The 26,364-nt window shown below is 41.3% G+C and overlaps 1 protein-coding gene across 3 annotated transcripts in view; it reads left to right on the forward strand.

Annotated features, from left to right (window-relative positions):
* Positions 1-26,364, forward strand: part of LOC306971409 (diacylglycerol kinase zeta-like) — a 40,634-nt gene that overhangs the window by 13,305 nt on the left and 965 nt on the right. Inside the window, exons 1-32 of one of the 3 annotated variants that reach the window (XM_079567675.1) lie at positions 7,661-8,678; positions 10,519-10,606; positions 11,318-11,413; positions 11,485-11,562; positions 11,683-11,739; positions 11,935-12,003; positions 12,677-12,748; positions 12,882-12,998; positions 13,125-13,196; positions 13,342-13,443; positions 13,524-13,606; positions 13,736-13,796; positions 13,892-14,005; positions 15,648-15,788; positions 15,963-16,041; positions 16,267-16,322; positions 16,409-16,471; positions 16,873-16,946; positions 17,075-17,186; positions 17,265-17,464; positions 17,633-17,733; positions 17,822-17,913; positions 18,088-18,157; positions 18,244-18,284; positions 18,856-19,034; positions 19,996-20,082; positions 21,156-21,224; positions 21,390-21,429; positions 21,572-21,607; positions 21,670-21,790; positions 24,695-24,731; positions 24,810-24,909. In XM_079567675.1, coding sequence (XP_079423801.1) covers positions 7,735-8,678; positions 10,519-10,606; positions 11,318-11,413; positions 11,485-11,562; positions 11,683-11,739; positions 11,935-12,003; positions 12,677-12,748; positions 12,882-12,998; positions 13,125-13,196; positions 13,342-13,443; positions 13,524-13,606; positions 13,736-13,796; positions 13,892-14,005; positions 15,648-15,788; positions 15,963-16,041; positions 16,267-16,322; positions 16,409-16,471; positions 16,873-16,946; positions 17,075-17,186; positions 17,265-17,464; positions 17,633-17,733; positions 17,822-17,913; positions 18,088-18,157; positions 18,244-18,284; positions 18,856-19,034; positions 19,996-20,082; positions 21,156-21,224; positions 21,390-21,429; positions 21,572-21,607; positions 21,670-21,790; positions 24,695-24,731; positions 24,810-24,909 — 3,651 coding nt within the window. In that variant the 5' untranslated portion in view covers positions 7,661-7,734. Of the gene's footprint in view, positions 1-7,660; positions 8,679-10,518; positions 10,607-11,317; positions 11,414-11,484; positions 11,563-11,682; positions 11,740-11,934; positions 12,004-12,676; positions 12,749-12,881; positions 12,999-13,124; positions 13,197-13,341; positions 13,444-13,523; positions 13,607-13,735; positions 13,797-13,891; positions 14,006-15,647; positions 15,789-15,962; positions 16,042-16,266; positions 16,323-16,408; positions 16,472-16,872; positions 16,947-17,074; positions 17,187-17,264; positions 17,465-17,632; positions 17,734-17,821; positions 17,914-18,087; positions 18,158-18,243; positions 18,285-18,855; positions 19,035-19,995; positions 20,083-21,155; positions 21,225-21,389; positions 21,430-21,571; positions 21,608-21,669; positions 21,791-24,694; positions 24,732-24,809; positions 24,910-26,364 lie in introns of those variants that run through there. The other 2 variants (XM_079567677.1, XM_079567676.1) reach the window with 2 other exon arrangements.

A 26,364-nucleotide genomic window follows, 5' to 3' on the forward strand; every position in this document is an offset into this window, starting at 1 on the left:
TCAGATTCGTGGCCCTTATACTTTCACACCCACATTTCAAATGTTAAATGATTTGCAACACGGCCACAAAATGGGATATTTTATTTCTCAGATTGCACTTGCTATTCAGCACCTGTTTTGATAAATACCCCCATGTGTTTTTGCTGACAGAGCAACATTAGGACATAATGTAATTGGCCAAGTAATAATGGGTCAAATGCTCAAAAAAAGTCTGTTTTTGTATAACGGATTGCACAAGCACTGTCAGTGAGATGCAGGTCATTGCGTTGACATATTGTGTATTTGTGCGTTAGTCTGTTATTGAAAAGGTCAGGAGGAGGGAGCATTTCGCTTACCATGTGCACTTGTTTGCGCTGTCATCTTTGGATAAAATGTGTGATATCATTCTATGGCAATGTTCAAATCTGCACTGTGGGTTTGAATAAAGGACCTTCCACTAAACTGTTTAGAGTGATATGAAACATCCACTGACTCATTTTTAAACCATACAAGTTGATCCTTATTCAGTACATGTGTCAATTTCGGGTTACTCTCTGCAAGCATTCAAATTTAATCATTTTTCAAGTCGTTGCTTTTTTCCTCAGATCAAATATGAATGATTTAGCTCTGAGAAACCATGAAAGAGTCTATGTTTTCATCTCCGTCTTTCCACATGTGCTCTTAGGTTTATGCCTACGGTGCAGTGACAGTTTGTGGGCTCACTTCAAACACCACAAACAGGTGCCTGTCTGCGCTCACTCTGCTGTATTCAGGATTATGCAAATGTTATTTCAGAAAAAGATGGAAATATATGGAAATATACAGCTATGTGTTATGTAATAAAGAAATAAAGATGGACCTTTTTTACTATTTTAGTCGTTCAGGTCCTGTTATCTTCTGTTTACAAATGCATGTTGCGATAGAGCTGGACCATGTGGCAAAAAAAGACAATTATTGAGATTGACTAAAGTTGAGAATGTGATTTTGGTTTTATTTCGATTTATTAATTGACTAGCCGTATTTTATGAAATTGTACTTGATTTAAAAAGTTTGAGCATCACTGCGCCTTTAAATAAGTAAATGTTAAGGTTACAAGAATCTCTAGAAGAAATAGGAATCTGTTCTTGGTTCTGATCAGTTTCAATATTGACAAATGGTCACCACAGAACGCTCGTGTTACGGGAAATTTAAACAACGTTTCTGCGCGTGTCATGGAGGCTTAAAATGCAGCAAATGAACCGCATGCGAGGAGTCGACAGAACAGAGCATTTGTTTAGTGCATGAGATATAATGGCCACGGTTCATCTATGGTCTGTGGTGACTGTGATAAATGGCTGTTTTCAGTATGAGTAATATATGCTTCATGCTTCTGCCTTTATCTCGGGGAAAGCCTCCATAGCTTACTATTTTCAGTAGTGAAAAATTAGTCAGCACAGTATATCTGACTTTTGACAATATAAGCTAAAGCTATTGCAATATGCAAGAGAGCCCAGGTTAAACGGATATTTCAAGATTTTTGACATAATCTCTCATTTCCTAGAGTCCAGAGTGTTAAAATTGTTACATTCAGCTCTTAGAAACACTCAGGGTGTGCAAATAGGCAGGAAATGTGAGGCAAAAAAAACGCTTAAATAGTAAATAGTGATATCTTATATACAATGACTACCAAGGACTTTGTGGGGACAAAAAGTATAAACAGTGAATAATAAGTAAACAGACTATAACAAAAAATGTTATAGTCTGTGTTAGCAGTGCAGGTTTACACCATTGTGCAAGTGACGCAGATAAGTGATGTAAATACAAAGATTATTGCATGTAGTTCAGCAAAGGGGTTATTGCACATGTTACTTTACAGTCTTGTTGTACATTCTGACAGCAGTGGGGATGAAGGCCTTGCATTGAGGGTGTCTCAGTCTGTCACTGAAAGAGCTGCTCAGCTCCTCTGCAATCCTGTGTAGTGGATGGGAGGTGGTGTCCATGATGGAGATATATATTTGATTTCTTGGGGTATATATATTTTTTAATTCATGCAGTACTTGTATCTGAAGAGTTTAATGGTGCTAGGCTAGTGCTAGGCTAGTGCATGTCTATGGTAACTAGTAGCCTGCATTAAAAACAGCCTGACCCAAGCACAGTGCACCTGAGGCAAATCACTTATAACACCAGACTACCGATGTAAATGTCTGTGTTGACTGAATGTTTTTATTTATTTAACCATTTTGCATTTAAAACAACTTATATTTGAGCAGCATCAGCTTCTTGGTTGTAAGCTACGCAGCAGCGGAGTGATCTGCTCGGTTACCCGATCTACAATTACTACACGTGGAATTCACAAAGGAGCTTTCTACAAATCAGATATGGCAACCTTTGGAGGACGACCCGATGATTTTGAAGAGGTTTTAAAGCAGGCTAGTAGTTACCATAGACATGCACTAGCCTAGCACTAGCCTAGCACTAGCCTAGCACTAGCCTAGCACTAGCCTAGCACCACTAAACTGCATGAATTAAAAAAGATATCAATCTCCAGAAATCAACAGGACTTTGGATAACTAGGAATGTCTAAAATCCTGAAATATCCCATTAACAACCTTTTTGCTAAATAAAAAGATCATTCAGTTATTTGTATAGTCCTGCTAACAGCAATTCATTCTTCCATTGTGTCTTTTCTTTGGACCAGACACTTCACCTGTTGGTCACCTCTGCCATTGAGTGTAATTGAGGACTGAAAGAATAAAGCACTGAAGTGTAGTGACTTGAATGGTGAAAAGTGCCACAAGAGCCAGGACTGTGTAAAATTCTGCCTCTTTTTTTTTTAATTGAACATAAAAAAAAAAAAAAGATGAATGTGAAATACAAGTCGCTTCTTCTCTCCTACACACATCCCTCGCTGAAGTCGTGAACCATCAAGTCTATAGCATTGCTTTTTCATATAGTTAGTTTCCTTTTGCCATATATTTGTCTTGTCATCCATAATGCAGCAGGAGTGGAGGGCCTTGAAGTGATAATGAAGGGGACTGAGGCAGGGGTGGAGTGTCCGCAGCCGTCCATTCATGCGGGGCATTGAAGTGCGCCGGGACAAAAGAGCGTTCGGCCTGTGTGGACGTAGATCTACATGCTGGATGCGTGTTGACGGAGCAGAATTAGCTTTAGTTATTTAAAACAGCGGCTTAGTCTCTCTCTCTCTCTCTCTCCCTCACTCTTTCATGCATACTCAGTCAGTCTCTCGCTCTCTCTCTCTGGCTCTAAAATACACTGTCTCTTCCTGCTAAGGCGCATTGTGGTCTCGGCGCTTCCTGCATATTGGACTCCATATCAGGTTGTATCCACGTCATTTCATATTTCTCGCTCAAACAATCTAGTGTGAAATTTTAGCTGTAAAGCCCGTATACTGTTGAGTTTGACCGGGGCCGTCACATTCTGTCAATCTTTGTTCAAAAATCAACAGTTCGATATTTTGTGCAGGGCTAAGACGTGCACTCTTATATTATGTTGAACCTGCTTTTGTTAGGGTGATATTTAATTGTAGATCAAAGTGTTGCCTCATTGAGTTTGAGCGGAGCATCACCCTTCTCTCATGAGTGATTAGTGAGTTGGAGAAAATGTGTTTGTGTAAAGTTTTGTTATAGCGCATCAAAATGATTGCAACTGGTTTAGTTTGGCTGTAACATCGCAGCTGTTGAGCAGATGTTTGTTTTGAATGAAGCAGTTCTGCATCACGGTCAATGATTGAGTTCTTTGGGGAAATGAAGTTGTCTGTGTGTTTTTAAAGTGAGTAAAGTGCCTAATTTGTTCTCTTTTGGCGATTTATGAGAGCATTAGACTAGCGCTGTAATAACTGTGATGCTTTGGCTGTCCAGTCAGTCTGTGTTTACTGGTTCTGAAGGAGAATGAGTTCTCAATCAATGCGGTCTTGTATTCGATGTGTCTCGGTATAGGGATAGCTGAAGACATTGTGTGTGTGTGTATGTGTGTGTGTGTTCAGTTAGTACTTATTTTAGGGCTGCAGGGTTTTGGGGGGGGGGGGGGTGACAGTTACGATTAGATTTGCAGCTTAAGTTTCACGTAGTTCATATTGCACATTTTAAATATGAGAGAAGTGAAGTGCCAAGTGAGGAATCACTTGAATTTCAGAACATGTTTGTTGAGTTTGATTCATGATGAATTCTTATGGACAGTGATTTGTTGATTATTTGCTTTATGTTAATATTAATTTTTTGTTTGTTTGTTAATATTTCTCATTTAGTTGTAGATTTTTGCTCTACTATTGTCCGTATATTTGTAAAAAACAAACTAGCAATGACACAGATGATACATTGCTCTATATGAAAAGGACTGTAGCTCTATTTAACTAAAATGTTGATTTTACAGACACAGAGAGTTGACACTTCTTTGATTTTGAAGTACTTGCTTTGAAATTCATGGCATTTGAACTGGAACTGAATAAGAAGCAGCTATACAATAGTTTCAAAAACCTATTTAGATACTGGTTTTCTGAGTGAAAATCTGCATTTAGTGATGTATGAAAAAATGCTGTCACTGAAGAGTGCTTTAACCTCTTAAAGCAGTAAGTAACTTGTTTACCTTAATAAATCCGTAGTCCCTCTGAGGAGAATACAAGTGTTAATGGGATGGGGGGGTCTTACATCTCCCCCTAGTGTCTCTGGCCAGAAAACCACACATGCAACTTTCCTGCCTCCGGGTCGGAGCCACCAATACACACTAATGGAATCACGAAGAAGAGGCAAAGCTAACTGCGGGCAAAGCTGAAGAAAAACTGGAGAAAATGTACTATAAGCCGGGGGTTAAGAGGTTAATAATGCACTAGAATCACTATCATCATTATTTTCTTATAGTTTTAAGCTTTTGCAAGTTAAAATGGCGGTTTTCTTGGTTATTCTTTTAAAAGTTCTCAACTTACTGTACTAAAAATGAAACTTCTTCTTGCTGTGCATGCTGTTGATGCTGTTGATGTTGAATTCAGTGGATTAGAATAGATCAGTTCTATTAACAGGTGTGATTGTATATTGCCACATTGTTAAGCTGGATCTGGATTTCCAGATTCTTTGCTAGTCGGTTAGTAAAGATTTTTGTTTGTTCTCTGTGAGAGTGCAGTGAGAGCGTTTAATTATTAGGAAAACGCGCTGACAATTCAGAAAGTTTTCGCTTGCAGCTAAATATCAACCAGGTGGAACCTAAAAACAAATGAGTGACACTTTTCCTAGAATTTAGTGATACAAGGAAGTATGGTTTGCTGGGGAAAAATCTACACAAAGCCTCGTGATGGTGGAGCAGTGGAGGCTCATGGTTTTGCTGCTGCGGTTGAGAAGGGAAAGGGGCGGGCTGTGTCATTGTACTGTACTGTAGTTCACTCTCTGCATTATGAAAGTATGTTTACTTTCTGAAGTTTAAGTCCAGGCGCGGTTGTTGTCCACCACACATCCGGCCCGTCTCTGTGTCGTCTGGTGTGACTCTTGTGAGAATAGGGCAGTGATGAGGTATTGGGCCGTGGAGCGGCTTTGCATTTGCTCTTTGATAAGGCTGTTTGTTTTCAGGAGACCGTGATCTCCGTAACACAGATGCAGCTCTGTACAGTAAACAGTTGGTAAGAAACAAAAGGCAAATCATTGTATTAAATGGAGTTGTTCTCATATATGTTCGGTTGGAGTTTCTGAAAGGGCCGTTTTTGTTTTAAAAAACCTTCCAATTGCTAAAGATTTTTTCCTCAGAGTAAATAGTGCTATTCTATTTCATTGTGCCCGTACAGAACGATTATAATGTAGTGCAGTCTGACTTCAAACACACTTCACTAGGGATGCAACTATTCACTTTTGTCATGATTCGATACGTATTTCGATATGAAGGTCACAATTTCGATTCAATTCGATACTTTAATGCAGTGGAGGAAGCTTATGTGCGCCGACTCCATTATCTATAGTCAATAGGCTAACTCGACTCGAGCATTTAATAGTAACACATACAAATTGCATGAGAGGAACAAAACATTTATTTTTTCTACGAGTAAAGTCTCTAATCTGTATCGGCTGTGCTGTCATGGTAATAATCAGTGGGAGGGGCTACAATCAGTGATTAGGGAAACTACGATTTACAATAAGGTCAACGTTAGAGAAATAAAAAGTAATGACCGCACTTTCTCTACAGCACTTGTGATGGGAGATCGTCTGGATGTAGGAGATCAGTGTAGTCTCTGTCCTTGTGTACAAGTCTTGATGCTGGTGTTGGGTTTGGACAAGATACATCAGATACAGCAAAACCTTTTTTTCCGGCACATTTCTTAAATTTCAAAAATGTAAAAGCTGCTTTGCTCATATTAGTGATCTCATATGTAAGTTTACTGATACGGTGCTATGTTTGACAGTTCTGCTTAGAGTTGCAGGTGCTCCACACAATTAAAACAATGTAACTCAACAGTTTGTTTTTTATTAACCTTAAGACACAGCATGAGCCAGTTTGTCAGACGGCTGTAACTGTCAGCTATTACTTTGCATAAAGTGTAATTAATGAAAATACTGTTCAGACAGTGTTACTTTAACAATGACAAGGATGTTTATTACCAGATTATGAGGTTCTATATTCATACATCATGTTATCAATATCATGATTATAAAGGGACTGATGCATGCAGGCTCAAGTACAATCTGAAACAATCTCATGCCAGAAAAAAAAATAAAAAATCCTCAGCCATTTATTTATTCTTATCCTTAGGGCTGAGTCATTTTGGAGTAAATGTCCTTTTTTCCGCATATGGATCTTATCTGATTTGGCTTTTATTAATAATGCATTATAAACGAGGCAAACCTTTAAAATAAACCAACACATTCTACTCCAGCGCCACTTAAGCTAGAAACAAATCTATTTGATTCCTTTTGAAGTGAAGAATGTGAAAGATGTGAAGAAAAGAAGAAACACTGAGCAGATTTGAGTCTGATTCGATTTAAACTATTTTATAGGTATATCATTCATTGATTTTTATTGTATTCATGTAAAGTTTCACCTTCTTAAACCTCCTTCTCAGTTCAGTCAGCACTTTATTGTGTTTCTGTTGAAACTTAAACACTATGTGGCCTTGGCCTTATTATTATTACAGTGTTATTGAATGGTGTTGTTGTTTGCCTCACTGAGACGACGGCTTCCTGAGCTCCTGCTGTGGCTCCTGTCGCGCGGCTCCCCCCTCAGCTCTTTATTATTCATGTCTTCCTGTTTCTCAGAGGGACATACGTGTTAAACTACTCTGTTACCTATAAGCGTAAAGCTAGAATTAAACAATTTTCTCAATTCCAAAGGTCGAACGTCACTGCACTGAAACTACCGTGAGACGGAGCAAAGATTATTTGTAAAAGATGGAGAATGTGATGGCCCGTTGATTTGATAATATATTATATAAAGGTTGTGTTGAAAATGTGAGTATACAGTCATCAGTTAAAGTGAAATATTTATAAATAGTAAAAAACATAAGATAAGCAGCCAAGCGCAGTTATTATGGCTTTTTGTGGCATGTAAAATCAGGCAGAATTTCAATATAACAGATCTCTGTTGCTCGTCTTTGCTCCTGCTGCTTCTCCAAATCACAGGAATGTTGATCATAAACAAGTTTTTCAACAAGTTTCCCTCTTTTACGATCAAACCTGCTGCACTTTAAGATTCTATGCCACAGCCTGAAGCTTTAACCTGGCTAAAATGTTCTGAACGCTAACACCTGTTTAAATCCGACAGTGAGAGGAGCGTTAAAACGTCACCATGGACACCTTTTTCCGACGGCACTTTAGGAGAAAAAATGGGACCACTTCAGGGGACGCAGAGTCCAACAGGCACCGGAGGCCGAGTGTCGCTGTGCCCACGAGCAAGGCACGGCGGCGATCCAGCGCGGGGCTAGCTTCCTCAAGTCTGAGTCAGCGTCGCCGATCCAGTGTCCAACTCCAGGGGGCGACGTCTGTGGGCTGTGGTGGCAGGATGATGTCCCGACAAAGAGGGGGTCCCGGTAGGAGGAGGTCGAGCACAACTACCCCGAGACTTAACCCGAGATTCGCGGTCCGTCGAAGGAAAGCCGGGAAATTTCGCACGATAGACACTCACCTTCTGGGCCCCTCCATGTTGCTGGCCAGTCTATTCCAAATGGCGGACGAGGGAGAGGGGCCTCGTCGGGAGCAGCAGGTGGAGGTGCGCGGGCTCCATTCGGACGGAGATGATGACAGCTGCAGCGATTACGAAAGCCAATCAGATGACAGCCAGATCTCAGAGGGGGAGGAGCTTCCAGAAGAGGACGACCGATTAGAGAACTTTGAGCTGTGCCCTCCTTTGCACTCATTGGACTGCGCTGAAACTTCTGGAGAAACCCCACCCATTCCTGCACAGGCCTCACCCACGCGTTCTCCAGCCCCACCCCCTCCGTCCCGGCCGCTAATACGAGCCCCGCGCTGCCTTCGTAGGAACTCCTCTCAGCTCTATGGGGCCGAGACAGGACTGTGTTATCGATATCGCAATTCCAGCCAGAGGAAGAGGAGGAGGGTCTCGACCATATCCAAAGCCGGCAGCCCGTGGCCCGGGCGAGGCCAGCCCTTGCCCCCAAACCGTAGGAACTCCATGTACCACATGTACCCTCCGCCTTATGACCGCGGTCCTGCCGCACTCAGCCCGATCGGGGCCTATGACTCCCGTCTGGAGAGCTGGAGTGCCTTTCTGCTGTATGTAATCCCTTATTAATAACATGTGTTGTACTAGACAAGTAATAGATTAAAATAGTTCATTTTGAAATGATTAAAATAGTCATTAAACATGATTTTGAAAATACTTTAAAATGAGCGGTGGTCAATGTAAAACCTCTTTAACTGTTTCTGATGAAATATATGAACATTAATGCTTGTTGGGATGCTTTTATTTTAGATTAATGGTGCTGCAGAATATATAGCACGAGTCACAATAATCAAGTTGCAATGACTATTTATTTGGGCAAATCATATTGTTTCCAAACTATCATGCACAGTAAATCCTCCTAATGCTGTAGATTAGACTTGAAAAACGTAGGTCCAGTATTTGTATTAAATGTGAACTCTAAAGTGTGAACAATACTTGACACCCCACATTTACAGCTTCAACAAAAAGCCACGTTACATCTTATAAATGCATATAAGATAAGATAATCCTTTATTATATATATCTATATCTATAGATATATCTATAGATATAGATATATAGATATATATAGACCATATCGCCAGATCATCCGGGCCACATTCTGGAGCAGTACAAACCATCGCCCTGGAGCAGCTTCATTAGAGACTGGTTTTAACAAAGACACACTGAGTTCTTTGTCGCTGCTGCTTCTCAGACAATAATTGACTCCAATTTTAAACCTTTAGTTCTGTGCCTTGTCGTTGACTCACCTCTCCTATGAGGTCAAAGCCCCCCACAGGGAAGCAGCTGTGCATGTTTGACTTCACAGCAGTAGTATGAAGGCACAATATTTTTTATTCTTTAGGCAGATATGTTACTACTAATACTGAACTCGGGAGGGGCATCTGAGGTCAAATACAAATGTCAATAGCCGCGCAATGGTAGGCAGGACCGGGCCATCAGACACACTTGAAGAATTTGTGTTTTGTACATGAAAGATGGTACTTGAGTTGTGCTTTATGATGAGATGACGTGAAGTGCTCGGTGAAATACAGATATGCCGTGTGGCGCAAAGGGCTAAATATTTTGTTCATGTGTTTCAAATGACTTCCTGCGAGTGTTATTGCTTATTTATCATAATGATAACTACCTTGAAAGACGTGTATCTTTGACAAATAATTTGTAGATATTCACATTAATTTAAAATGTATGTCACTAAAGGGGTCTAAACTTTAGCATAATTTACTACTGTATGTGACTCAAAAATGATAAGTTGTTTGATTGTGGGTGTTCCTTGATCACGACCTTAAAGGAATAGGCCACCGTTTTTACATACTGAGATATGTTCTTACCTTAGCTTTGACACGTTCTTTAGGACCTGTCTGGTCTTCCCCCGTGCCTTCTATCACGTAAACACAGCGCAGACGGCGTTAGCATTTAGCCTCTCCCTCTCTCCACTATAGCTCCAGGAGTAGTTCGAAATCCGCGCAGTAATCTTCACTTTACTGTGCGTATGCCAAATTACTCCTGGTATTATTACGCCTTGCTTAATTTTGTGTAATTATACTTTGTAGTGTAACACTTCACGTAACCATATTTAAATAGGGAAAACGTGGAAGAGCTTGGTAGCTTCTATCTTGACCTGTTTTGGAGCTATAGTGGAGAGGGGGAGAGGCTAAATGCTAACGCCGTCTGCGCTGTGTTTACGTGATAGAAGGCACGGGGGAAGACCAGACAGGTCCTAAAGAACTCGTCAAAGCTAAGGTAAGAACATATCTCAGTATGTAAAAACGGTGGCCTATTCCTTTCAGGGCACTTTAGGTGCTGGGGTGAGGATGCTCTGATTGAAAGGATAAACTGAAACTAATCATAGCTTGGATTTAAAGAGTTTATGTCGGTCTCTTGTTGCAGAAAAGCCATTGCAAAGTCCGGTCTCCAGCACACTGGCCCCACATCCACAGAGCCACGGCCCGAGCCCAGCAGCTGCATCGACTGGACCGTGAGTCTCCTCCACCTCATGTTATTATGTCGGATTCAGATAGTCAATAAACTGTTATTTTCAGATTTGATACAGTGTGATGAAGCCACAAGCAAATTGTTGAAGTAGCCATATGTCTCTGATTATATGGCTGTTTATGTATTTATTTATTCAAAACAAAATCCCCAAATGTTTATCCCTCAATTTATCCAACAATGGATACATAGAATATTTGGTAACACTTTATTTTACTCTACCCTTGATACATTGTACCTGCCAAATTTAGTACAATGTAATGTTATTTGTAACAATGTGTAATAACATGTAACTCTGTAGCACATACACAATGGACCTCCTACCCTAACCTTACCTCTATAGTACTACTACACATTATTCCATTGTGTATGCACTACATAGGTACAGGTTGTTACAGATTGTTACAAAGCAGATAACATTGTATTCAATTTTGTCAGGTGCAAAGTATCAAGGAAGTGGAACTGAATATTTTATTGCTTGCACAGGATATTGTGCTCTCTATTTATTCCTGTCTCCATGGAGTCTTATTAGGCCACTATAAACCTGTTCTGAAATGATTGTGATTCTTGCATTAGTTCAACAGTTCATATTTCTTCACTCAAAGAAATGCCCCTGGACCTGTGTGAAATGTGTCCTGTCCTAGAATCCAAAGAGACAATGTTTATATATTGCACCTTTCCCTTTTCATCGCTTTAGGAAAATGCACAGTTCGGTGACCACGTCTGGTTCGAGACAAGTGGCTCTGGAGATTTCTGTTATGTGGGGGAACAGTACTGCTTTGCCAAATCACTGGTGAGAATGTGACGTGTGAAATAAAGTGGATGAAACACTTTATGCCTTTCTAAAACATGCTTTATGTGCAGCAAAAGTCAGTGCCCAGGAAGAAATGCGCGGGGTGTAAGATTTCTGTCCACACGATGTGCATGGAGCAACTGGAGAAGGTAAAATTAAGTAATGTTTTATTTAACTCTTTATTGTAGTGGAGTTTTTCTGCGATTGTTTTTTTTTTTTAAAGTTGGCCTCATACAAATATGTCTCATTATTTCCATGTTTTTGTTCAGATCAACTTCAGATGCAAGCCTTCATTCAGGGAACCGGGATCTCGAACTGTGAGAGAGGTCAGGCCCCCCCCCTCCCTCAATACTGACGCCTTCTCCTGGTTTACACTCTTATTTTATTGCTCCGTGTAAATTCACAGTGTCCAAATGAACTTAAAATGCCTGATCATTGTTTGGATCGTGCTTGGTGTGAAAATAGTCTGAAAATAACTGTGCCTACATGGACATTAAATATAGTTGCTTAATATTTTTCAGCCCAGCGTTGTGAGGCATCACTGGGTGCACAGGCGGCGGCAGGCGGGGAAGTGTCGGCAATGCGGAAAGGTCAGACTCGAGTTGTTTTGTCTAATTGTTACAGTATATGTGGCTTTTAATCCCTGCCTTAACCGAGTGCATTTTCTCCAGTTCAGCTTCACTCCAATCCAGAAGGTCACAGCCTATGTGTACCGCCTCATTTGAAAGCTAAGACCTTCAAAACGTATCTAAATTGATCTTTTTCCTCACGTTGTCGTCACTTTTTTTGACATTTTTTGCATCGCTTTTCTGTTGCTTTTTTGTCGCTCTTTTCTGGCTTATTTGTCACTTTTTCGTCACATTTTTGTCATGTTTTAATCACGTTTTAGTCACTTTTTGTTGCTCCATTATGGCTTTTTTTTCTTTTACTTTTCCATAGCTTTTTCTACATGTTTTTGTCACTTTTTCATCGCTTATTTGTTACGTTTTTGTCGCTCTTTTGTTGCATTTTTGTCACTCCTCATCACTTTTTTGTCACTTTTCTGTTGCTCTTCTTTGGCTATTTAAAAAAAAAAAAAAACGTTTCCATCGCTTTTTCGTCCGTCTTTTGTTGCGTTTTCATCCTTTTTGTCTCATTTTTAAAGCCAAACTGGATGAAATGTGATCGGGTCAGGTGGGGGTTAAGAGGTTAAATACATTATGGAAAAGCAACTACATTCAAAAAGTGCTTATTCAGCGGCCATGTTTGTGTATTTTTCAACAGGGGTTTCAACAGAAGTTTTCCTTTCACAGTAAAGAGATTGTGGCCATCAGCTGCTCGTGGTGCAAACAGGCTGTGAGTAACACAGTGTTTCGACAGGGTCACTCCTTTTGGAAATAAATGAATTTACAACCGCGTCAGTTGCCTTTGTCGCACACATCAATCGACGAGTCCCACTGATTCAGGTCTATTTTCTGTGTGGTTTCAGTACCACAACAAGGTGACGTGCTTCATGCTGCAGCAGATCGAGGAGTGCTGTTCTTTAGGGGCTCACGCCGCCGTCATTGTCCCTCCGACATGGATCATGCGAGTCCGACGACCACAGGTGAGAGACTTTTATCTATACAGTATTTACATTCTATTCATATACTTGAGTTCATTCACTGTGCTGTATGTGGATATTTGTTGATTATTGCTGTTGGAAGAGAATAATATCCTCATCTTTGTGCAGACGTCTTTAAAGTCCAGTAAAAAGAAGAAGAGGACGTCACTGAAAAGCAAGTCGAGCAAAAAGGGAGCAGAGGTAATGCGCTTCTCTACAAACTGCTGCTTTTTAATGTTGGGTGTCGCTAATTCAAATCAAGCTTTAGCATAAGGGCGAGTTTGAAGTAGCAGCTTTTATGTGCCATGTATATCAAGCCATGTAAACCATCGCACCCCCTTTTCAGCTCCAGGACGGCCGCTGGAAGCCATTTTTAGTGAAACCTCTTCCCTCTCAGTTAATGAAGCCTTTGATAGTGTTTGTCAACCCAAAGAGTGGAGGAAATCAGGTGAAGTTTTTATTTACAGACTAAATAACTGCCGTATATCTAAACATTTGTTTTGAGTTGTATAACTTTATGATTTTCAGGGAGCCAAAATCATCCAGTCCTTCATGTGGTATCTGAACCCACGGCAGGTGTTTGACCTGTCAAAGTCTGGGCCCAAAGAGGGGTAAGGCCAGAGCTAAACCTGCTGAATAACTTCATATGTACCTGATATTGATGAATAAACAATTGTCTTTAAACCATAATGTTATCCTGATTTTGGATTTTAACGTTTTTTCTGTTTGAATTTGTTCAGACTGGAGCTTTATGCCAAAGTGCCAAATTTAAGGATACTGGCCTGTGGAGGAGATGGCACGGTGAGTTCACTTGTTTTATCCTCACATGTTAAAGCAGGAATTTGAGTGTTTGTCTTGAAACCAGACGTGACCTTAAAGTTTTGTCTCTTACGCAGGTGGGATGGATCCTGTCGGTGCTGGACCTGTTGAAGATACGGCCTGCACCACCCGTCGCTATTTTACCCCTGGGGACGGGGAACGATTTGGCACGGACGCTCAACTGGGGCGGCGTGAGTAAAAAAGTGCTGAGGCTCTGGTTACACGGCGGGAGATTTGGTTGGCTTAAAAAGTCATACCACATTTTTTTTTTGTTACTAAAGCCAAACAAAGCTATATCTGCTTCCTCTGAGAGTTCACACTTCACTGTGTTTGGTTAAATCCACTTGACTCTCACTCCAGAGCATGACGGAGGCTGACCAGGAGGAGGAGTGGGTGGGTAAAAGTAGACAGCAAGTGCGTCTACTTTTACCTACTTAAAACTTTAAAGTGGAACTAAACACTGAAGTCTGCCCACATGTGCGGTCCAAAAACACCTGGCAAAGTTGAAGGGAGGGGGGGAGCTGGGCGTGTGGTCTGTGCCTCAGGGGAACACGCTGCATTAGTGCTGTTGGCTTCGCTGCAGAGTGCTAATAACACACTAGCCTGATGCCGTTTGGATGTTTTTCGCATTTCAAGTGAGACGCCTGAGTTGTCGTGATATCGGTTGGCTTGGTTGGCACCAGTTTGGCAGAGCTTAGCCTCTAAAAAAAAACAATACAGATCGCAGTTGAACCATGACGGGAAGCACACTCATAGTTTTTGGACCACTAGATAGATAGGACTAGGGCTGTGCAATTAATCGAAATTCGATTCCAATTTCGTTTTTTTTTTGTTTTTGTTGTATTATTATAACAAGGGATTATTTTCCCTTCGCATTTCACGTGCCATTACTCATGCTTTTGCCTGACATAAAAACGTCGTTGGTACAAACGTAGACGTTGTAACACCCGACACCTGAATGTTGATTTGCAGCAAAAAGTAGCAATATAACTCCCCCTCCTGATGCTCCTGCTCTGTCTGTGACTAAGAGCAGCATTAGCATTAGCTGATGTCTTTGACGTTGCATTCGGCCAAGGAGCGCGCCATTGTGGAGGGTAGGCGTCATTGCCCGTGGTCTTCTTGGTGGGACGCTGAGTGATTAAGTACATCAGCCAGCGCTAAACAGAAGAGTTTGCAATAAGAACATGGTGAACAGTTGTTGCGTGAAAAGTTGCTATAGCAATTCGGACTAAAAAATACATTGAAACCTGCTTTTCTATTGGTTTCCTAAGTGGAAAAGATGTCATGGACGGCAGGTTGAGCAAATAAGCAGAGGACACCAATTAGCCTGGATCTCAGCCGTGGGGAGCAGTGATTTCCTTCTCTCCGTGCTGCAAACCAATCAACACAACGATTGACAGGTCTCATATGACACTCAGCCGAAATGGCTGCGAACCTCCTGTCTTAATTTGACCAATATAACAGAGATGGACTTTATTTCAGTTATGGGCGGCATGTTTTATGAAGCTTGTTAGTTGCTGATGTAGGAGTTGCCTACTTTCCCCTTAAATATTAAGTCTAATTTAATTGTTGAGTTTGATTTGAGCAATGAGTCAAAAGTCTGAATAAATCTTGTATGCACAAAAGGCTGTGTGTAGAAATGCAGTGTTCAATGTTCGTGCAGGTTTATGCAGGTCCCTGGTTCTGTTTGAAAGGCCTCCCGCTGTGCACTGAATTCGGGGATTATGATTTAACATGTTATCGCACACCTCCAGCTGGAGAGGCAAATGTTTGATCAAAGCCCACCAGATGCTTTTTGCTTTTTGACAATGAAATACCTGTATTCCATGTCAGGGTTACACCGATGAGCCCATCACTAAGATCCTGTCTCATGTGGAGGATGGGAACATCGTGCTGCTCGACCGATGGGACCTGCAGGTGGCGCCAAACCCAGACGCGCGACCCGAGGACAGAGATGAACAGCAGACCGTCAAGGTGGGTAACGTTATCGAAAATATTATTTAGCATTGTTTAATCGGGTTTTGTGATTCGTCATCCTTATCATAGCTTCATAATTCAGTCATTTCATCTTTTTTCATATCACTCACTGCACTTATTTTTGTATAATTAAACATATCAAATAGAAGGTTTTATTGTTTGTTTCTTTAGCTTCCCATTGACGTCTTCAATAACTACTTCAGTTTGGGCTTCGACGCTCATGTCACTCTGGGCTTCCATGAATCGAGAGGTGAACACATTGTTTTCACAACTTTCTCAACATTCTAATAAATTGATGTTTTTACTGGGGGCTAAGTAAGACGAAGTAAACACCCCCCCAGTTTTGAACAGCAAGGCAAAGACATGAGCCATCGGGGGTTTTAAGGATGCTAATCGAGTGCTCATGTAAAAAGTGAAACCTTGTAGCAAGTTGGCTATTTGAACCTCATGTTTCCGACGATTTCTTTTATTTCAGAGGCGAATCCGGAGAAGTTCAACAGTCGTTTCAGGAATAAAATATTCTATGCAGGGGTAAGTGAGTCCTGTTGTTCAGATCTGAATAAAAGGGAGACTTGTAATTTAATCTAATCCACGGCACACCTCTGTTTGTGCTTCAGACGGCCTTCTCCGATTTCCTGAGCGGGAGTTCGAAAGACCTTGCCAAGCACATCAAAGTCGTGGTGAGTACTGTAATGTTCACAATATACATTTCTAACATAACCAAAAATGTCCATAACCATCTTCTTGCTTAGACTTGATAAAATGTTGCTATACTATGCACGTTCAAAAAGAGACCATAATATGCTATTAAACTCTGTTTTATTGACGTTATCTCCTCATAAAAAACATGCCTGGAGTTGTTTTGTTCCATTCTCATGCATTTTGAGAAATCTTGCACATTGTCTGCTCTGAAAACAAGGCTGAATTAGCTCCTAGTTACATATATAATCATTATTTTATGTTTTAGAATGGGAAAAGCCAATGCTAACATGTTTAAATAAATAATGAAAAAGACAGAATAATGCATGATATATTTTTAATTGGACTTTTTTTGAACAAAGTGTTTTTTCTCTGTCGTCAGTGTGATGGGACAGACCTCACTGCCAAAGTCCAGGAGTTAAAGCTGCAGTGCCTCCTGTTCCTCAACATCCCCAGGTATGGATTTCTAAAGTTGAGGGCGAATAGCTTCAAATGTATTGCATATAATCTCTGTAGATATTTTACCATCAATGATATAGATCATTTTCATTGCTGTATGTTCATTCTTGTATCCTTTGGTGCAGATACTGTGCCGGGACGGTCCCGTGGGGAAACCCGAGTGAACACCACGACTTCGAGCCTCAGCGGCACGACGACGGCTGCATCGAAGTCATCGGCTTCACCATGACGTCACTGGTCTGTCTCGTGTCTTTACTTTTATATACGTTTGAGCCAAGTTTAAAAAAAATCTATGTTTTTGTCACGGTTTCCCAGGCGACGCTGCAGGTGGGCGGCCACGGCGAGCGGCTGTCCCAGTGCCGAGAGGTGACGCTGAGCACATTCAAGTCGATCCCGATGCAGGTGGATGGAGAGCCCTGCAAACTGGCCCCCTCCGTGATCCACATCAGTCTGAGGTCCCAGGCCAATATGGTGCAGAAGGCCAAGAGGAGGATCTCCATGCCCCACCTCAACGAGTGAGAGACACAAGACACAAGACTGCACGGGGAAATTTTGGTTTCAGTTATAGTCAGTCATGGTGTTCCTTGTTTAACAGAATTTTAGTTTGTTTTGGTCCTCATATAGTATTTTATAAAGTATTGTAAATCTTTTCTTTAAGCTGGTGTCAATGTTTTGTTGTAAAGTCAGCAGCCGGTGCCGGAGAAGCTGCAGATCCGTGTGAACAGGATCAGCATGACGGCGTACGAGGCTCTGCACTACGACAAGGACCAACTCAAAGAGGCCTGTTAGTAACAACTCAACAACTAATGACTTTAACTAGTAAACATTGAAATCTGAAACTATTCCACCATTCTCCATGTCTGTGTCTGTAGCGACTCCTCTCGGGCTTATCACTGTCCCCGGTGACTGTGATCTGGAAACCTGCCGGCGGCACATAGAGAGGATGCAGGACGACACGGACCAGGTAGAGTTTGTGCTGAAAAAAACACATGCTAGACTTTTCCTGAACGTCTCTCCCTCTGACTTTTGACCCTGTGATTTCCTGTCGATTAAGGCCAACAGGCCAAAAATTCCTTCTAAACAAAAGAAGGAACTTGGGGGAAATATTTGTATAACTTACAAGTCCTCCTCTCATTAGGATGGTGATCTGATGAGAGGAGAGTGTTTTTCATCTCAGAAGCTGTCCATGAAGTGGTGCTTCCTCGACTGTAAGTACTAACTAATGAACCTACTGAACTGTAGGATGCTGAAGAATATTAATATATATAACTTTTTACCTTTGTTTCTTTATTAGGTACAACTGCTGATCGATTCTACAGGATTGACCGAGCTCAGGTACAATGTTACACTCATTTGTCAAAGCCTATATGTTAAAATAATGTTTTGTTGCCAACTTAAAGAGACTAGATGCAAGTTGGTCATTTTATGCTCACTACTGCCACCTCAGGTCTTACGTGTAACTGCAGTCTCTATATTAAGATGGGATTTATCAATGCATTTATATAATTGTCTTTTTTAACTGGACTATTTGATCAATTGGATCAAAGCATTGTATAAAAAACAGAAACATTATAATAATCAATATAACTCGGGTGTAGAACATGGAGGTTTGAAACAAGATTGCCCTTTGTCCCCATATTAATCTCTGCATTAGCTATCAAAGTGAGGCAGCAATGGCAGAATAGGAAAATTTAGGGGCAAAATCTGAATTCAGCGTCCTGATTAATGCATTACGAGACCTATAGGAGGGTAGTGTAGGGATTGGGGCAAAGTGTCAGTGTTTGAGCGTAGAACTAAGCACTGCCTCTCGACATGACCAACTATACTGTACTATATAAGCAACAAAGCCACATTACTCCTTATTCAATGATCTGTGTGCTTAAAACTCTGGTCCTGGGTCTTTCAGGAGCATTTGAACTACGTGACGGAGATCTCCCAGGAGGAGCTGTACATTTTGGACCCGGAGATGGTTTTGACGGAAACAGTCGGGACGTCCCCCGCGATGCCGGACCTGGTGGACTCGGACGAGCAGTTCAGCTTCAGCTCCTCCCTCACCTCTCCGTCCACTCCCACCAACGCCAACAGGTGAGACGCTTACACGGTTTACCCGCCACATTGTAATGCACAGTTTATGACCGAGACGCATGGCACTGTATGAGGAATAGTTTTTGTACCATTGGTTGTAAAGTAGCAAAACATTTGTTCAAGAACCCTGTTATACCACAGCTCTGACAGTGACATGAAATTGTATATTACTTCCCCAAATTATAGTCGCTTTTCCGTGTGACACGACCGCCCCCTAGTGGCCGCAGTGCGCACCGCCAGCCTCCATCGCACTGACAGGGATGTGTGAATGAAATGAGCCGGTGCGACCGGGCAGCAGCTGCTCGTTATCTGAAACCCTCTCCAACAAAACGAACTCCTGCCGGTTTGTGAAGTGCTGTTTCCATGGCGACGCGCGCGAACACCGGCCGGGCCAATCTCTGCGGCTATTGTTTTCGAAAGAGACAATCGATACTCACCTACTACTACTAACTACTACTGTCACCGCCGCAGTAAGAGAGCGAAAAATACCAGGAATGATGGTTATGCAGCACAACGTTACAGTGACAATGATATTACAACAACCTCTTTATTATTGTAATATTATGGGGCAGTGGGGGGGGAGGGGGGGCGCATTCATTCTTTATCGTCCTGGGCCAAAGAAAATAGATTCAAAGTAGATGTAAGAAGGGACAACTCCCACAAAAGCTGCAGTTTTAGGAAATGCTCTGGACTGCAAAAAATGTGTCGACTTTTTAGATTATTTTCTAGTTTCTAGTTTTGTACATCAACAATATACACAATGCCTTCCTCAGCGCCATGGGTTTAAGTCCTGATCGCGACAGTTTGCTGAATGTCTCATGTCACTCTTCACCACTTTTGTGCAACTAAAAAGGAAAATAAATCTGACAGGCCGTGAACAATACAGAATTATCCCTGACTAGTCTTAATACTATTGTAATGCTGTGTGGGTGATCACTATGTCTTTTTTTTTTTTTTTTAGACTGCGAGACTTTCAGCGGAAGAGGATTTCCAGTGACAGCTCAGTGACGGACGCCTTGTCTCAAAACGCAAAGACACAACTCTGCAGGTTACCGCTTTATTTATTTATTTTTTTACTTTGGACCCTGTAAAAGTTTGCAAGTAAGGATATATGTTCCCAGTGATCGATATGAGTGAGGAGTAGCTCACGCTGGCTGTTGTGGAGATAAATCAGAGACATTACTTAAATTAGATAATAGTAGCAAAAGACGTAGATGTAGTAACTAGCGTTTTGCCATCGTGGGGCAGGAGAGCGACATACACCATTGGCTGTTTGATCTATGATAAAACTGCAAGGATTAAAACTATTGGAAAAGTGTGAGGTAATGATAATCACATGTAAACTTCACACAGAAAGGCCCCCTCTGGCCAGGGATCGAACCCGGGACCTTCTAGATGAGATGTGTTCAGACTTTTAAAGGAATAATGTATATTTTAGAAAAGCTAAAGTTTGATGTTTCCACTGTTTCATGACTCATTCCTAGTTTCCACTTTTCCATGTTTTAACCTTCTGTTAATAATAGATTACAGACGCACAATCCATTCTTTCAACCCATTCTCCGCCGTTCACATTACAGCTGTGTCGAGTTTTGTGGCAAAACTCAGGGAATGTCTAGAGAGCCCTCAGCAATTCGAGTTTGGCCTCGTAGTCTACTTTTAAGAGCTGTGTTGGCGATCTCGAAGAGCAAAGAATAAAAATGTGAAGTGCTGAGTGGATGTATTGTATCGGATTTTATGTAAACGTGCATGAAAGCTCAACATATCCCTGTCATGTAAATATTAAACCGTATGGGGAATAATTTGAAGCTTCTACAGTTTTTAATGGTAAATGGTTATATGGCAATCAAATCGAAATTGCAATTTGAATGGTAATGGAAAGTTATTACTCCCCGTGTGCATTGATCTATTTGGCTGCCTTTTAGCATTAGCCACAGTGAGCGCTTCTCCCCAGTGCTTCTTACACTAACCTCACAATATAACATTAGCTTCTACCCGGGCTCTTTTTGGACAGTATTGCCTTTAGAAGGGCTTAGACATTTTGCTGAATATTATGATTTGCTGCTGGTGCTGTAGCTCTGCATGTTGTCCTCATTGTTTCATGTCTTGTTTGTGAATTTAAAGGAGAGGGGCAAAGATTCTCAATGTGCACCGTTCCAATACAACCCTCGCCGATTTCAGGCCCATGATTAGGTAGGAGTCCAGTACTTCCTGTGTGTGAGCCTCCACTTCCTGTTTGTGACCCTGCTGACTTCCTGTGGCTCGGGGCTGGCTGTGCTTTGTGTCCTTCTACCTGATTTCAGTATAATGAAGGGTTATTGATAATAATGCACTTGTTTGTCCCGTTTGGTTTTACAGGTCGTCAAGTCCATCATCACGCAATAATGAAAAAGGTAACGTTTATTAAGCTAAAGAGTAAAAAACAACAACTTTCATAACGTTGTGCATTGAGTGGCGTTTGAGTGGCAATGCTGAGTTAAAAACATCTTAAACTGCCTCGCACAGTCTAACAATGTTTCTTTTCTGTTGTAGATGCAGAGCTAATCGAGTGCGTGCAGGCTGAAAACTTGAACAGAGTAAGTCGCACATGATTTACTGAAAGGGTTTGATGCTGAACTCACTGCTGCTCTTCTTGCAGTTGATGGCGTTGCACCAGCAGGGGGCAGACCTGCTACTTCAGGACAAGGCCGGCTGCACGCTGCTCCATCACGCGGTGGATGTCGGCAACAAAGACGTTATGAAGTACCTCATTGACAATGGTGAGAAAATGTGCCCATTACACAAGTGAGGAATGTCGGGCTGGAGGTGCTTTACCTTTAACTCTTTAGTAGTTATTTAAGAGTCATAGCTCATCTATGTTCTCTATTCTTTCGTATGTTTAGAAAGTTTTCACTGCAGAACCTACAAGACATTGGTCGACCAATATGTTTTTTTCTAAGGCCGATGCATATATTTAATTTTTTTTAGCCGATGTCTTGTCTTTAATCCTGCGTAAGTGTTCTAAACTGTACAATGTGTCCGTGTTGAACTATGACAGTAGGGGGCGCTTTATTAGAAGCATAGGGCTGTTTTATTCAGTTTAGTAGGTACTTCAGAGGGAGCTCGTTTTAATGACAAAAATCGGCAGATTCCAAAACTGAAAAACGGAAAGTCTCTCTCTCTTTTGGTTCTGAAATTATGAGCAAAAGTCTGCAACATAAAACATATAAAATTACAATCAGAATCTCCGTGGAGTACAAACTTGTGACCAATTTTCATTATAATGTTTCTCAGTTTTCCCGATGTCTGTAGGTAGTTGAGGACTCAATTTAAAGCTCTCACTGAGTTGTTTCCAATGCAAAAAACAGAAGGCCTGTATCACTTTCGGTTCTGGAGACATCGGCCTTTTAACCCCTCAACCGAGCACGTTTTCACCAGTTCGGCATTACCCAAATCTGACAGCTTCTTGAAAAAAATGATCAAAATATCGACAAAAACAAAATGTAAATGAGGATGATGGAAGCGATGAAAAATCTTTAAAAACACAACAAAACAGCTACAACAACGCAGCAAAAAAAAGCTTCCAAAATAGGGGACAAAAAGTGATAGAAAAAAAGCAACAAAAACGCAAAAAAGCAATGAAAAAAATGAAGACAATTCGGCAATAGCGCGAATTTAGCGATTCGTTTTGTAGGCCTTAGCTTTCAAATGAGGCATTACACTGGCCTGTAGGCTGTGAGCTCCAGTCAAGAAACCTTTAGATTTGGATAATGAGAAAATGCACCCGGTTAAGGTGGGGGTTAAGAGGTTGACCTTCATTTTATTGGCCAATAGCCCAAAAATACCCAAATATCAGCCCTGATTTATTGGCTGGCCAATATTTCGGTTGACCGCTATTTCTGACACATTTGAAACATTGTGATTGACTTTAATACTATCTGACATTAATCATTCTTATGCTTGAGTTAAAACATCTGCTGTATGTTGTACAAAACTGGTTTTACTCTCTCAGTTTTAATTTTATTGGTGATGAACTCTCTGGCCTTTGTTTTCTATCTTGAGCTAATTGCAAATGGTCTGTGTTCAAAATAGCTTGAAGCTTGAAAATGAAAGTCTTGAACACTTCTTTAATTAATGCTAGATTAGACGTAGTTTAGTAACATCTGTAGCTCTTGTAAAATACTCACTCATGTTGAACAGTTTAAGGTACTGTTTTGGAAACATTATTAAGGTGGCGCTTGGTCCCTGTGTCAGAACTGAAAACACACACAGTACCAGCAACACATGAATGGGGTTAAGTGGATTAAAGCCATTTGGATTTGTTTGCCTCGGTCTCGAGTTAATTGTAAACTGAATTTGCCGCGAGCATGTTTTCCCAGCAGCAGGTGAACTCCGTCTGTGCATTGAGTCCCGTCCCCTTCAATAAATCACTCTCAGTTTGATGGATGAGGCTGAACTTTCCACTGACGGGAACCTGTTCACAGCTACGAGGCAAAGAAATGTCCGTCATCATTTCTAGTGCGAATGGTTTAAAGGGAATATGTTTTGAGACACGGCACCTAAAACGCGTCTTAACCAGGGTTCTCCATCTTTTTTTGCCCCCTGAGTTACTTGGCTCAACCAAGCACATTTTCTCCAGTTCGGCATTACCCAAATCTTAAAGCATCTTGACCTGAGAGTTTATAGCCTATGAACGCCTGATTTGAAAGCTAAAACCTACAATAACTCATGGAAGATTGTCCTTTTTGTGGTCAAGTTTTAGTATTTTTTGTTGTGTTTTGGTCATGTTCTCATTTCTTTTTTAGTGTAACGTCAGTGTGACCAAAACGCAATGAAAAAGTAGCAAATACAAAGAAAAAGTAGCAACAAAAAACGAGGAAAGAGCTTTGGTCTGGCGTTACCCTGTCCAATAGGCTGTAAGCTCTCAGGTCAAGAAGCTTTTAGATTTGGGTAATGCCGAACTGGAGAAATTGTGGAGGTTAAGAGTTTAAAGAGCAAGCTTCAAGATCAAGAAAAACAAAAAGTAAATATTTTTGAAATGAAACAAAAATTAACTTTTAAAATGTTGTGGGGAAATTAACATTTTATGACTGTTATTACTTTATAGTGAACTATATGTAAACTTGTATATGCTCGACATAGTTTAAGTTAAAGAAGAACTAAGTAACTTGTTTACCGTAATAAATCCTTTCTGTAGTCCCTCTGGGGGTAATACAAGTGTTAATGGGATGATTGGGGGGTCTTTCATTTCCCCCTGGTGCTTCTGGCCAGAAAACCACCCTTGCAACTTCCCTGCACCGGGTCGGAGCCGCCAGTACACATCAATAGAATCACGAAGAAGAAGCTAACAGGCGAACGGGCAAAGCTAACTGCGGGCTAGCGCCACTTAAACGGTATTTACAACCAAGTTTGAGTGAAAAAAATGATCTCCATTGTATAATTGAGTTGTGGCACAATGTACAATATCCTTCTCCCTCTTTGTCTTTTCTGTCAGCGTAGTATTTACTCTCACAGACAATTAATGAGCAAAAGAAACGCAACATGCCAAGACACCTGCAGTGGCGCTTATGGCCTATAGGGGCATGAGTTACTTAGTTCTGCTTTAGCTTACTTAGTTCTGATGATGATTCTGGTCAAATGGATGAGTTTTAGAGGGTAACGTGCTGTTTGCTGTCTCCTTTCAGTGCCCACTGTTCACCTCGACGTCACAGAGAAACCAACGTGAGTATTTTCTCAGTGTTGATGCGGTTGGATATTATATTACTATGATATTGCATGTTGTGTGTGTATGTTTTGCAGCGGAGAGACGGCGCTGCACAAAGCGGCCAGTTCGTGCCAGCGGACGATCTGTCACTTCCTGGTGGAGGCTGGAGCTTCTCTCATGAAGACTGACTTACAGGTGATGCACACAGACATGACGCATGAAGCTGAACTCTCGCCTTCCCTCCTCCTTTCATGTCTTGGTATGGCCATGTAGACCCATGTTTTGTGTGTCGATAGACGTCTTGCAGCCCTAAATCGCTGCTTCTTTTAAACATAGTTTGGCCTGATTTTGTTATATTTCGGATGCACGTTCCCCGGTTGTTTCTCATGGTGCCACCAGCGAGTGCGGGCTCTCAAGAGCATGTGACCCACTTGTATAAAGTGATTAATGTTGTGTGTCATTGAGAGGTTCGAACTCTGCAGGATCTGGCCACAATCCGGGACTTGGACTCGCGATGACAAAGGCCCCAGCGCTGCGTCTCCATGGAGATGTCAGCGCTAACAGGAAGCAGCCCATAATCTCACTTTCTCTCTCTCCCCCTCGACCAAAAGAAAGGACTTCATGTGACACTCAAAAGTTTGAGTGGGGCAAACTCAATACATCAGTACTCAGTGTAAACATAGATATGTTTCAGAGGTTTTACTTGCTTAAATGTATTTGTTCAAATTGTATGGAACAGAATAATAGTGAGAAAGTGAGTTTAACACATAATAATTGTAATAGCAGTTTGCATAGCTTTAATAGGGCAACTTCACAATGTTCTAGAGTTTGACGTCATAATTTCAGATGGAGGTCAGGGGCCAATATAAACTCTACAGGCAATGCACTTTTTGGACAAAGTACCAAATAGAACATCTACATATATTGCTAAGCAGCTTGAGCTATGCAGTTTTCTGTTTGGGGATGGGAGAAAAGCATGGACATAATAATCGTATGTTTTGAATGTTGAATTTGTTCAGTGATGTGCGGTCAGAGGAGGCAAGTGCTGCAGTTGAAACTTTTTCTGCCTCTATGGCCATCAGTTAAAGCTGTGATACCTGATTTTTCCTGCACATTTTTTAATTTGGCCTAAATGTGTTTCTCTCACAATCCCTCTTGCATGTTCGAATTATTCAAACAAATAGTTTTTATGCATGTCTCAAGCCCATGTACAGCTTTGAGCGGTGGCAAAGTGAAGAAAGTGGGACCACCTCCAAAATAAATTGCACTAATTTAGTTTGTGCTTCTATCTTCCATCGCTCAATAAAAAATGAGGTGAAGACAATGTAACTAGGTCTGTGTGTTTACAACAAACTCTGTGGGGGTAAAAACAATTTACTGTACAACAACAAAAATCAGGTACTACAGCTTTAAGACCAGTCTGTTGTATTTTTCTGCCCGGTTTAGGAGAGGGGTTTTGGACGTAAAGCGGTGGTTAAAAGTAAAACATTATTGACTAGGTCGGCTTTTTTTGGATGAAATACCACAGACAAATGTCTACACTTCAAATGACGGCAGTATTATGCACTGTTCACATGGCACATCCGGATGGGGCGGGGTGCGAGGCCCGGCAGTGCACTGTGAGTCGTCTTTTAATTTATATTTGCAGTA

The sequence above is a fragment of the Gobius niger genome, assembly GCF_951799975.1.
Source record: "Gobius niger genome assembly, chromosome: 12".
Lineage (NCBI taxonomy): Eukaryota > Metazoa > Chordata > Actinopteri > Gobiiformes > Gobiidae > Gobius > Gobius niger.